At 44.3% G+C, this 13,823-nt stretch overlaps 1 protein-coding gene across 1 annotated transcript; it reads right to left on the reverse strand.

The window, feature by feature from the left end:
- Positions 1–3,812: 3,812 nt before the first annotated feature.
- On the reverse strand, positions 3,813–8,817 carry nrn1a (neuritin 1a). The gene is made up of 3 exons (XM_063206036.1): positions 8,630–8,817; positions 5,540–5,684; positions 3,813–4,044 (listed from the first exon to the last, which is right to left on the reverse strand). The coding sequence occupies exons 1-3, from the start codon at positions 8,682–8,684 to the stop codon at positions 3,813–3,815; spliced, it is 432 nt and encodes a 143-aa protein (XP_063062106.1). The 5' UTR covers positions 8,685–8,817.
- Positions 8,818–13,823: the final 5,006 nt, after the last annotated feature.

Below are 13,823 nucleotides of genomic sequence, written 5' to 3' on the forward strand. Positions count from 1 at the left end.
AAAATGTCAGTCCTGTGTATGTCTATGTCATGGCATGCTATAGAGAGAGAAAAGTAATTTCGTTGTCCTTGTGTGACTTGTGTTGTGCATATGAAGAAAGTGACAATAAAAGCTGATTTGACTTGACTTGACTTGATTACTTCCAGCAGACTGTTGCTGCCTTTGATCTGAACGTAGTGTCAGACACGATTGTGTATAGCAGGCTTGTCTGTGTAGCCCTGACTACAATCATCCTAAATCAAGCTCGCTCATCAGTCTCATATCCAGTCTCATTTGTATTTGAAGTAGACTTGTGTCTGGACTGGTAGCTACTGATTACTACAATGGTAAATCTCATGCGCAGGGACCCTGTTACATAACTTAACATAATTTTTATACTTTCACTGCTACTGTCAAAGTTAATTAGATCATTTTTGTTCGAGGAGACTCTAGACTGCTGGTTTCAAGGGCACTCGTGTTAACTAGATTTCCTCCGGTAGTGTCTGGGCGTAGCACTCGCTCTCGCTCGCTCGCTCGGCATGCAGTGTAGACAGGGCTGGACTGGCCATCTGGCATAGCGGGCATTTCTCGGTGTGCCCAGCACCCTCGTGGGACCCTATTTTCAGAAATGTATTTTTTATTTTTATTTTTTTTCAATTTACATTTCTGAAAATAGGGGCCCACGAGGGTGCTGGGCTCACCGGTGAGTCAGTTCACACCGCTAATTATGGGGGGGGGGGCTTTAACCCAAAAGTGCCCAGGTCCTGTTTCTCCCCCAGGCCAGCCCTGTTGTAGCGTGGAGATAAATCCACAATGTCAGCTTTCATCTCCTGCCTGTAACTTGTGGCCGTGTGCGCGCGGAGTATCCTGCCTGCCTGGCTGCCTGGCGCGCAGGATGCCGCTGAGTAATTCTTCTCCAAAACTAATGTTGCAGTTGTCCAAACTGGCACACACCCCTTTTCTAATCAAGTCGGTAAATCGCCACCGCCACTATATCCGTGGACTGGAGATGACTGGCTGTCCTGTCTGGGATGGAGATGTGTTGATGTTGGGTTGTGGTGCCGTTCATTATAACCAGCCAAATCAAAAGGCCATCAGGGGTGCATTTCTCCAAAGCGTAGTTGTTAGCAGTTAGCAACTTGGGTAGTTGTTGTCAATGGGAAATTGCATTGCAAACAACAAAGTAGCTAACATAGTTAGCAATTACACTTTCGAGAAATGCACCCCAGCAGAGTTTTCATATCAACACTACTCACATAACACCACTATAATGCACTACATTTAACATCCATTATTGAAGACAAATCTGTTCTGTGCCTTATGCGGAGACTCCGATAGTGAAGCTGTTGCATATATTTGTATTGCATTATTAATTAAATGCAATGGATATGGATTTAGCCTAAATGGAAGGGGCACTGGTTCATATTCTGTGCTATATAGCAACATTGTTATTATTACATTGTTATTACATTACTCTTGGCTTGTGCTTTTATCCAAGGCTACTTAGTTACTATCATTACAGAGTGTTGGTTACAGTCCTTGGAGAAGTGTGGGGAGAGGTGCCTTGCTCAAGGGCACCTCAGCCATGGAGTGAGATAAGGAGTGGAAGGGTGGGATTCGAACTGGCAAACCCTCTGATCTAAAGCCCATCTCCTTAACCATTAGAGCACCGCTGCCCCATTTTGAGTAATCATTCTCCTGCATCTACATACATGGGCAAGACATTTGTGGTGACACATTTTAACAGGCCTAATTGTACTGAGAAGAGAGAGCACACTATGTTCCCTGTGAAGTATTGAAATATTTTGAGATACGGAACCAGAGATGGTTGGAATTAAAATAATCTTTGACGGAACTCTTATACAACTGAATGAGAACCCAGTCAGAGCACTATTTGGATTGTGGAAATTATAAGTAGATATTTTCCAAAACAGAGAGATATTTGAGCTGTAAAAGGTTTGATTGAAGCATGCGTGTTGCACCCTGGTACTGTACACTTGATTGCCACTGCAATGCACTAGTTTAAAAATTCAGTAGGCCTAATTCCTGCTGTGATTGTGTTTCCAGAGAGGGTTCGTCAGAATTGGGACAGTGGTCGATTTTCAGTCCCCTAAACTTCCTGGTGCCCTCGATCAATGAGAAAGGACTGCGGGGTGTAGGAACATTACGCTATTAATTATTTAAAAAGGCATCCTCGAAATACGCATGCGCACGGGAATGTACTCATATCTGTGCGCGTGACACACGGTGAGGGAGGGGAGAATGTGAGTGAGGGCGCGTGGGCGCACGCGCGCAATTGTGTCTCTCCAAATCTTCACATCTTTGGTGATTTGACCAGACCCAGCAGCCAGCAGACGTAATCGCCTGTTTAATATTCATACATGCAAACGTCATGTTATTACAAGCAGTCCAGACGAATAAAATGAACACACCACACTCCTTTTAAACAGTTAAGTGTTTTATTTCATAATGTTATTTTTTTTTAGGAATCTGATAGGCTATACCGGCGAATGTCTATTGCCTCTGTACTATTTTAAATTTTATTTCATATATTTCTTTAATTCTCTTCATATCCTCTGTCATGTGTTTTGACTTTTAAAATATTCATGTTCTTTATGCAACATCCCATCAAACAAAACGACGGACATACAAACGAAACACACATCTCTCTTGAAGGCAGTGAAAAGTGATCTACGCCTTGGCAACATAAAATGGGCCTTGGGCGGCCGTTATTTTTTTTTTTCCCCTCCCTCTCGGATGGTGTGCAGAATACCGTCGTGCTACGGTATTTTTCGAAGTAGGCGCTAGTATCAGACTAATTACAAATAGAATACAGTTATTCTAAATGAAGGTTGTCCACTCATTCCTTGTATTTTTTTTTTCAGAAAGGGGACCCGTGGTAGCACAAATGGCAAAAGAAATATTGCAGCTGTCCACATCTGTTTGTAGCCTATGTCTAACTATTTAGGCCTACTGTTCATCTAAACTATAAAAAAAGAGAATTCCCAAACATTCAGTCTATCTCAACCGTGCCAGTGAATGGTGTTCTCTGTGATACCATCACCACCATCACACATTATATAAATTTTATTTTCTTACACTCTTTGTCGTCATGAACACTACACCAGATAACAGATACAGTCGTCGTATCTTTAAAATACCAGTCATTTTGACTTGACAGTATACCCAAGCAAATTTTGGGAAATGAATGCTTGAAGAAACCCAATTGGGGGTGAATACTGAAGCTTAAAAATGAACGCAAAATTCAGTAGCCTACGGATATGCGTATCATTTTTTCATCTATTTTAACAGGTTATAATTATATCCCTGCAAACGGAGCTGGTCATGGCTTACAAATATGCCTATATGTTTTTATTGGAGACTTGGTGTTGATTCCATAAGAGAAGGCCATCTGAATTCAATCATTCCAGCTCGATACTTGCTGAATTATTAATAAGGCGGTGTGCCCATGTGGATACTGCTCTCTGCTCTCTCTGCGCTCTCTCCCCTCCTCTCCTCGGATGATGCAAAATGCTGGAATATACACCCGTTCAGGGACAGTACACTGGTGTAGGTGGCACGCAAATCCAGTCGTCGCCAGGCAGCCACCATGTGTGCTTCTATACCAGGCGTAAATCCATTTTGCGAGTATCTTATTCAAAAGCGGTTTCCCACGATGGTGATTTTCATTGTTTTGTAATATTTTTCAGTTGCATTAATTCTCTCTCTCCCATGTTTATTTTGTCGTCTTCTTTTTTTTCGGGGGTTGTTGAGCTGTGTTGTGTCGTGTCGTGTGGTGTGGTGTTGGGTTGGGCTGGGCTCCGGGTGTGTTGTTAAAACGCAAGCCATGTGAAGAGGGTAGAAAAGGCTGTTAGGAGCACGGTAAAGCCGCGCGGAGACGGTGATGATGTGGGCGCGCCATTCCCGCCGCCACAGAGTTCAAAGAGGCTCCCGCGGAACTCCAGATTCCTCGACTCCTTCTTGAGCTTCTCCCACAGATCCGTGGCGCCCTCCTGGCAGTCTGCGAGCGCCGTAGTAGCACATGAATGGAAGCCGTCCCAGTATCTGTGAAGCAAAGCGTTGGAAACCGCCAGTTAGTTGTCTACACACACAGGGATGCCCATTTCATATTTGTTCTGTTTGTTTGTTTGTTTTTTTTGTTTTTTGTTTTTTTTATAGTTTGTTTTTTTCTTTAGGTCTAGAGTTTTGTTTTGAGATTTTGCCATCGAAAGTAATTCAGTATTAGATTTTAATATATATATACTGCATGCCAGATGAAAATACATGTGCATTTTTTTTTCAGACTAGGCCTATAATCATAAAAAATGAATTGGCCTAGGATGAATGGATAGGCCCGGATGAATGGATAGCCCACTGCTTACTACTAGGCTACTACTACTACTACTACTACTAACATCACAACCAGTATGATGTAATAAAAAAGGAAGATAGGCCAAGCGTGCCACAAGGAAATGGTAAAATGGCATTTTCCGCTGCTAAAAGGAAAAGGAAAAGAGAAATAAATAAGCGAATTTCTCAACATGTGATAAAATAGCCTGTAGTAGCCTATTCGGATAGATAATATAAAACATGAAAATCGAAATTGTGAATTGCCTCCTTGTTCTTACTGCCTAGTTGCCATTTGTACATAGCCTAACAATGCCATTTTGTCCCCTGAATTAACATGTCACCAAATCACGTTGCAAATGAGGCTAGTCCCTAATTAATATTTGCCGTCTGTCTGCAGCAAATTGTTTGTTTGTCCGCCGTTGGCACGCGGCAGCAGTAAAGGTTCACCTGCCCCCTTTTTTTTTCTTCACGCAGACAGAGGGCAGGGAGGCGGGAAACCCTCACGCGGTAACGGGAGTCCCTCGTGCAGGTCTGTGGCTTTTCCGCAATCCCCCTCCCCGCCGCCACACCCCCTTACGCACACATCACCCTCATCATTTACACACACACACACACACACGCACACGCACACACACACACACACGGCTGGCTTTGGCTCTCTCCCTATTCCGCCTCCCTCCACTGCAGAATATGTTATAAAAAAAGAAATTCTGAAATGGCTCTGCGGCGCCAATGTTAAACAGCCCCCCCCCCCCATGCAGTGTGTCTGTCTGGCGTGCGTTGTACTCCAATTGACGTCGACATGAGATCCGTCACACAACCTGCTCCGTTCCCCGTTAATTAGTAGGATATCTGTGTGTGTGTGTGTGTGTGTGTGTGTGTGTGTGTGTGTGTGTGTGTGTGTGTGTGTGTGTGTGTGTGTGTGTGTGTGTGTGTGTGTGTGTGTGTGTGTGTGTGTGTGTTGAGATGAAGACTGGTGGTGGTGCTGCTGCCTTGCCTCCTGGTGCCATCTGGCTGCTTAACGCTTTGAATCCCCGCCCACTTCATATCTAATTCGTTTTTTTTCCCCTTTCCTTTTCCTTCAAAAAAAAAAAAAATCAAACTCAACCAGACTCGCTCAAAATGAAATGAAATAAAGAAAGAAATAACCTGAAAATTTAAGAAATAATTCGCCTCGCCTCGACTCGACTCGTCACTCGACTCGACTCACCCGCAGATGGTCTGGATGTTCTCTTGTTCGTCCAGCTCCTGCGGATAGTTGGCCATGTTCTCCCCCAGCTCGAGAAGGCAGTCGGAGAAGCCTTTGAACACCGTCTCACATTTCCCTGTTGCACTCACTGCCTGTAGCAGATATGCTATAATGGAAGACGAGGAGAGAGAGAGAGAGAGAGAGAGAGAGAGAGAGAGAGAGAGAGAGAGAGAGAGAGAGGATAGTGAGATGAGATAGAACTAATAGCCTATAATATAGGCATGGGTGTAATTTTAGGTGTGTATGGTAGGCAAATGTCCATACCACAATTGAGATTAACCCATCTTGTACCCACCACTTTTTCAGAAATATAATGCAACAATAGCATAAACTGACAGTCCGCCATTGTAATGTCCCCACCACTTTCCAAGTCAAACCTAGATCTTTGAATATAGGCCTACTGTATTATTTCTATGGTGAGGTGAGAGACGATGGAGGAGCTGATTGAACATTTCCCTGTTGCGCTCACTGGCTGCAGTAGAAATGCTAAAACGGAAGACGAGGAGGTGATTGAAATTAGGCTAGGCCTATAGAAAATGTGGCAATGGAAGATTTGGCTCTTAAGCCATTTCAGTCTACATCATGTGTGGTAGTTGTTCGTGTAACCAAAAATAAAACCCTATTCCGATTAGTCTTAATTGGCGAAATAGACTATGGTAATTTAATGTATTCCCTATATGCAAAATGACTGCAATTTAGTGGAAAACGAATAATAACCAAATAAACCCTATATAAATGAGCTAAATGCATTTATTTTGTCATTTAAAATTCGTTCCACAGCTAGAGTCAATGGCACATGGACTATGAGGTAATCCCTGTGTGTGTGTGTGTGTGTGTGTGTGTGTGTGTGTGTGTGTGTGTGTGTGTGTGTGTGTGTGTGTGTGTGTGTGTGTGTGTGTGTGTGTGTGTGCGCGCGCGTGTGTTTGTGTACTCGTGCGCGCACACGCAGTGCGCGTGATGGCAGGTGATGAGAACATGTAGACCACATTATCCAAATCGAGGCCGATTTTGGAAGGTTGTTAATGGGGGGGGGGGTGAGACGGGTGAGGTGTTCTGTCCTCACGGGCTAATAAATCTAATTTGTTTTGGAGTAGAGGGGAGGTGCCCGTTATGTAGCCTTCTGCACGGTTCGTTAAGCCGGGCTGCGGTCAGCTGGTCACAGTAGCACTGATGTCTCTCTTCACTTTGACCTGCAGCGCATCCAGCCTGAACACCTATCTCATCTCAAGACCTTCATTCGACACCACATCCTTTGAGTTGAGGGGGGAGTAGGTGATGCCGTGCGCCACAGGCTTCCTGCCTCTCACGTCGTGCAGAAAGGGAGAGAATATATGGCTCTCTATCTCTATTGGATAGCATGGTCATATTTGACGTCTGTCTCCAAACAATAATCTCTAAACAACTGACTTGGGCTATACTACAGCGATCACTAATTGTCGTATGATGTCACACACGTAGGCAATGCAGACAATCGGATGGAGTTCAGGCTACAGCGGCCGCAAATAGGACTATGCGGCACAGCCTACTCCTTATGCAATATGGGGCGATGTGGTGTCGTGATCATAACGACTCTGACACAGCGCACAGATTTTACAGGAGGGAAAACATTACACCTACTGACGATTTCTACCTTTACGTCAAACAGCCCTTATGCATGCAAGCGCACGCACACACATACACACGCACGCACACACACACACACACACACACACACACACACACACACACACACACACACACACACACACACACACACACACACACACACACACACAGACACTTTACAAAGGGCAATAGCCAGCATGCCAGAATGGAGAAATAATTAGACAGAGAGCAACATAGTTTCTGAAAATGCGTAAAAGCGTGTCCACATTCTGCCTTATTCCCCATTCTGTTCTTCAGGGGGCACCTTTACAATATTAAGCCTCTCGGTACATCCTACCGTTGCCACACCACTTGGCTCTGACTGGATGGTTCGTTCTGAATAAATGCTCCGATCTTAAGAGGGTCTATTCTTTTATCCCAGTTGTGCGTATTTCGTTCGTATTCGTTGTTTATTCGGTGTATGTGCGACAGACCACCTATCTCCATCCATATATTTGGCCAGCTAGGTTATATTTCCGCCACACATGTGATATTCGTCTAGAGAAAAATCGACATTTTTTTAAAAATCGGCACAGAAAAAGACCGTTTTATGGCGAAAGCAATACAATCGACAATACAAGCACATTTTTGCATTTTAAAAAAAATGTCGCTGGCTGTGGCGTCTTTTTCTTCCAGGGGCTTTGATGGGTTATCTATGCGTTATTAATATGTAATTGGCATCGAATGGCATTCGACAAAAGACTCGTGTGAGTTGGATTTATTTAGTAGCCCGTGATGGGCCTGCCCCCCTGTGTTTTTTTTCTCATGAAACTGTTCATTAACAAATGATTTGGTATAAGGGCGATGGAAGGCAAGGCAAGGCTTGCTCTATGGACGTTTGCGCTTTGAATAATTGATGCCTCCCCATGCCCCTTCCCTGAGAGTCTTGAGGGGGGGTAGGCAATCCCCAGTCAGTCAGTCAGTTCAGTCAGCACGCTATGGCTTCTGTATTATTATAGGAGGTGAGTCCCAGTTGCACGAACACTACTACTGTAGCCTAGCAAGACACCATGGCCAAGCGGCCTTGGAGTACAACAATTGTTCATATCAGATCATATCTGGGCATGGCGTGTAATTACCGTGCGTGCATTTGGAATGGGTGGGTAGATAGCAAGTCAGATATCACGATGCTATGAAGGAATTTGCCAGTGCTTGTGTGGATTGTGCCATTGCACTACACTAACTAGGTTAGAATAATATATATATTAATGATCAGATAATACGGTAACGCGCTTGGATGCCTTATTCTGTTCTGTTAGATTATGCCCAACTAAAACTGAACACAATAACAGCCCCAGTCAAAGTTTGAATTTATAAAAATTACAAAGCGCTCTCACGTTTGTACAGAATGGCGTAGGAAATTACACTACCACTGCAAAGCAAAGCATCGAAATGGTTGCCACTCACCTATGTGGACAGCAAGAAACAAGAAGATATATCTGCCCGTCAAAGTTAATCCCATTCTACGTGATGTAAAACCATTGGTGTGTGCCAATCTTTAAATTGTCGGGAGTAAAAATAGTCGCCGAGAGCAAACGGTAAGCATCGTTGTCGGCTTGGAGCACTGATTCGGAGTCTTTCCCCTGTACTCCGTTCGCCTTTTTTTACGCGCGCGCAGAGGAACAGAGGCGGGAATGGTGCACCCCGTAATGCGAGGGCGGTGATGCCTCGCTTTTTTTTACACTCTCTGCCACACGCCCCCAGCGCGCGGTTGACGTAAAAGTGATCGTTGGACTCCCCTTTTCTCATTTTTTTCTCCCTCTCTCTCTCTTGCTAGACTACTCGCAAACCCCCACCAACCCATGGTGGTGATTAAAGACACTGCATGCGGGGCTCTCCGCATCTAGGTCATCGGCACGCGTCGCGCGAACACCGAGGAGAGCAGCAGCTCAGCATCCAGCCTCGCGCTGCAGTCTCCGGAGAGGTGCGCGGCGACTCTGCGGTGACCGCGAAGCGGTAAAAGAGCATCTCTAGGCCTGCTGCCCTTTTACACTGTGGCTTCGCCTATTGCGATGCCAGCCTGGAGAGTCCAGCTCGCGAAATTCCATTCATCTGATCTAGGCATTAGTAGGATAAGGCAGAACACGAAGGAGGATGTATGTGGTGGAAATGCACGCATATGTTTGGGAGCTTGGTAGACTGACTGACTGTAGAGTGACCTGTGCCATTTTACTTGAATAACTAACAACAAAGGTGTGTAGGCTGTTATTGGGACACTAAGCTCAACTCAGTTCAAACATATTTTAGGCATACACCGGTCATACGTAAACCCAAGGATCCAGAGCTGTCAGTGATAACGCAGATGTATTGCCCAGTGTATTTGGCCAGCTCAGGGTGAAGTGAGGACAGGGCATGTGTGTCTGCTCATAGGAAAACTGCAGATGAGGGTGCAAACCTATCAAGAGGAGTGGCCTGTGCTGTAGCATGACAGAGACATAGCCTACTACAGTATACAATCTCTCCGCCATTCCTTTAGTGAGTCACATACATGCGTGCATGCTACACCAGACTGGAGCGGACAGCTACAGTGAAAGGCTCTGAGGAGGGATGGGATGAAGGATGTGATTTTGGCCCTCCCTTTCTCCCCTGGAAGATATTTAAAAAAACGCCACCTGCAAAAAAAAGATGAAAAATAAATAAATAACAAATATGGATGGTGTGCTTAAAGATTCTGAGCAAGGTGCTGGGATGTGAGTATGAGAGCGAGGATGCTGCGGGATGAGTAGGCTGGTCGCCGCGGTGATGTGATGTGATGAAGAGTGGAGTGGTCATTACAATGAATGATGCCCCTCCACTGTATGAGAAATATCCTCCTGTATGGTCCCTCCTCGACGTCAGCAGAATCTACAGCAAACCAATCACTTTTCTGGGAGTCGGCTGTTTCTTTTTCTCTCTCTCTCTCTCTCTTCTCTCTCTTCTCTCTCTTCTCTCTCTCTTCCTCTCTTATCTCTCTCTCTCTCTCTCTCTCTCTCTTTCTCTGTCTCTCTCTCTCTCTCTCTCTCTCTTCTCCCCCCCTCTCTCTCCTCTTTCTCTCTCTCTCTCTGTCTCTCTCTCTCCCTCCCTAGTCACTCCGGTTGCCCAAAGTGAGCGGAATACTAAAGAGGATTCCGGAATTCTTGGTGAGAGGAGAACCCTGCACTGACTGTGAATGTGTCGACTGCGCTCTGTCTTTCTCTCTCTCTCTCAGAAATGCCTGTGCTTGGAATCCCCAGCAATATGAGGCGATTTGAAAAAATAAAAAATGTTGGCAAATAAATATTCTATGGCCTGTTACGTCTCCTCCTGTTAAAGTTGCATTCAGCACTCTAAGTAGGCAGTCAGTTGATAGAAGTGAACGATTGAGACCTTGACTGTGTCGAGCACATTAATCCCACTCAAGCTACAAGGTTTTTGGAAATGGCTTACACACAAAAATCAGACTGACAAGGGAAGACTGACACTTGTAAAGCATTTAAAATCTGGTTAGGGCAACAGCTGTGCCTGCCATTCAAAAACTCCACAAGTCTATATATGGGTAGTGAAATCAGTGTGTACCAATCGTGATCGAAGACGTCACGTGACCATCCTCTCAGAGCCACGTCACCGTTGATGCCCTGTGACAGTCTGGACGTCACTGTGGATGCTAACGTCAGAGACAGAGAGAGAGAGAGAGAGCAAACTGATAAAAAGGGTGTAGTGACGACAGAAGAAAATAGGTTTTCTCTGAAGTCTCTCTAGCTCTCTCTCTCTCCCTTTCTCTCTTTCTCTCAAAAAAGACGTCCAGCTGTTTACACCTGCTCTCCATTGACTCCCTGTAGTGTAGCCTACTACTACATGTGACCACTGAAACCTTGAAAGGCCTCTAAAGTCGCCACATGACCCAGAAAATGCTGTGATGTGCTTGCCGTAGCCTATGATGCATGACAAGATTTAGTCACAAAATGAAAGCGGTGTGATAAGTTCCCAGTCAAGTTGCAGTCTAAACTCACTATCACAAATTGTGCAGTGACTGCCTCTTGACATGCTGATTCTTTAGGGCCCAGGCACTTTTGGCTTAAAGGGGCCCCCTCATAACTAGCGGCACAGAACTGAGTCACTGGTGGGCCCTGCAACTCAGTGGGCCTGGGGCCCACAAGGGTGCAGGGCCCACCGGGAAATGCCCGGTATGCCAGATGGGCCAGTCCAGCCCTGCTTGTTTGTTTGTTTATTTGTCATCAATGTCAGGTGTCCATCCTACACGTTTGACTGACACTGACTGACACAGTTAATTACAGTTAGTTGCTGCATCCATGAGCATCAGGTTCCAGAATGCCGATTGGCTTTATTTATGCTGCTGCCGACATACAGTACAGTATCTTGTTGCCACCTCGCTATCGTGTTTCAGCAGTGATGATCAGCAATTTGGTGCACAGCACAACAGGACGGCCTGATGCTCCCGTTGTCACTTGCGGGCAGGATGTACGTGGAGTGATGGCACGTACATGGATAGGAGGGCAGTAACGATACACTCAACTCACGATTCGGTTCATATCTCGATTTTTTAACTACAATTCGATACACTCCACAGTTTCTGGAATGTAGCTCATTTGAAGCTTAGAAGCACTATTACATCAAATCATGTTTTTTTTCTGGACTGATGGATGACAAGACTTTGAAAGGACACATCACGATACTGCACCTTACATCACTATACAGTATGGTGACTCTGAGTATCACAATTTCTCGGTTCGATGCAATATCATTTTTAGTCATGTATCTTATGTTTGGTGTTTTATGTTTACTTTATCATACATCTTGTTTTTTTATTTCTTTGGTGTATTCTTTTAACTAGATATGCCTTCTTGGCCATGCAATATTGTGGGCCTATATTTGCACATTGGGCACCTTTTAATTGTATTATCAAATTCTTGTATTATTATTCATTTTAATCCTTTTTGATTTTAGCTTAACATTAAATTCCTGTCCAGGGACTACAGATGAAAATTACCCGTGTGGCTATAATCTGGCTCAATTGTATATTGTGCCCTGTCCCTGCTAAATAAACAATAAATGAAATAACCAATATGGTTGCAGCCCTAATGGATAGCATACCTTTAGGTTTTACTTTGCATGGCACTTAGCACACTCTATTAGCCATAGGGACTTCAATAGGCTACATATGGGCAGGGAAGCTGACAGTGTTCACTTGTGTGCTGTGGACTGCTGTGTCACAATGACAATGGGAGTTGGAGTTTCCCAATGGTCTTTCACATCATGGGGCTCCAGCAATAGCAAGCACCTTTCATCGTGTTATGATGCTACAGTAGAAAGTGTTTTGTTTACTTGTTTCTAGGTTTAGGCCTGCACATGTAAAAAAAGTAACAGGTAGGAGATGCGAAAAGCACAATAAGAGCACAAACTAAAGAGTATGTCAATCACATAGGGCTGGGCAATATGATGATATAAATCGTTATCGTGATATGAAAGTGTATATCGAGACCTTTCTCCTATATCGTTTATATCGTGATAGTAATTTTATCAGTTTTATACAGTTGAATATCATTTAATTACATACCAAGTCACAATACACACCATACGTTCATGCAACTGTAAAAATAACGATAAAAAATATGCATTTTAAAGAAAGGTTGTTTTGCGACATGAAAAAATAAAGAGCAAATAAAGAGAATAACTGAAAACGTATGTAATTGTGCTATATCGTGATATATATCGTTCTCGTGATATAAAGTAATAAATATTGTGATATAGTTTTTTTTCCATATCGCCCAGCCCTATTTCTGAGCTCCCGAAAAATTGCCACTGAGGGCTGCCCCCTTGCACAGGTGAGGCATAAATGCAATTTCGTTGTGTTATATGCAGTGTTAACTTGTGTGCTGTTGAGTGCTGTGTCACAATGACAATGGGAGTTGGAGTTTCCCAATGGGCTTTCATCATGGGGCTCCAGCAATAGCAAGCACCTTTCATCGTGTTATGATACTAGAAAATGTTTTGTTCACTTGTTTCTAGGTTTAGCCCCCCACATTTGGGCTTGCATGCCCACGGGGACCCCGGTTCGAGTCCGGACGGGGTCATTTCCCAACCCTACCCCATCTCTCTCCACACTCACTTCCTGTCACACCTTCACTGTCCTATACGAAATAAAGGCCCAAAAAGTCCATAAAATATCTTGTTTAAAAAAAAAGAAAATGAACCATGGTAAATCATGGTTTTCATGTTTTTTGAGCATGGTTCACTATGACTATGGTTAAATCATGGTTTGACTATGGTGTAACCATACCCTCACGAAAATTAGTTACCTAAAATGAGCCATTTTGCAACATCCAAAAAGTCTTATTTTATTCTGACAGTTTCGGATATGCCTGCTTTGAGGATAGGGGCAGGCCAAAATCATCACCAGTCCATCGGGCAAATGCCCCGTATGTCATATGGCCAATCCAGCTACGTAGGCCTATGCCTGTCGGCTTCCCTGGTTAGTCACATGAATGAATGGACCACATGCTATCAAGACGCTAAAGTCAGTCCAGTGGGTTTGCAGCTACAGCGGAGCATGCTGCCGCCGCGCACGTGATATCACCATGCCAAGTCACTCCTATGGGATACGGCATGAAAGCAACTCATGCAG

The sequence above is a fragment of the Engraulis encrasicolus genome, chromosome 9 (assembly GCF_034702125.1).
Source record: "Engraulis encrasicolus isolate BLACKSEA-1 chromosome 9, IST_EnEncr_1.0, whole genome shotgun sequence".
Lineage (NCBI taxonomy): Eukaryota > Metazoa > Chordata > Actinopteri > Clupeiformes > Engraulidae > Engraulis > Engraulis encrasicolus.

Coding starts and splice junctions, on each gene's coding strand:
- nrn1a (XM_063206036.1), bottom strand. CDS start 8,684: ATGGGATTAACTTTGACGGGCAGATATATCTTCTTGTTTCTTGCTGTC. Junction 5,685..8,629: donor GTTTCTTGCTGTCCACATAG/GTGAGTGGCAAC, acceptor CTTCCATTATAG/CATATCTGCTACAGGCAGTG. Junction 4,045..5,539: donor AACATCCAGACCATCTGCGG/GTGAGTCGAGTC, acceptor TTTGCTTCACAG/ATACTGGGACGGCTTCCATT.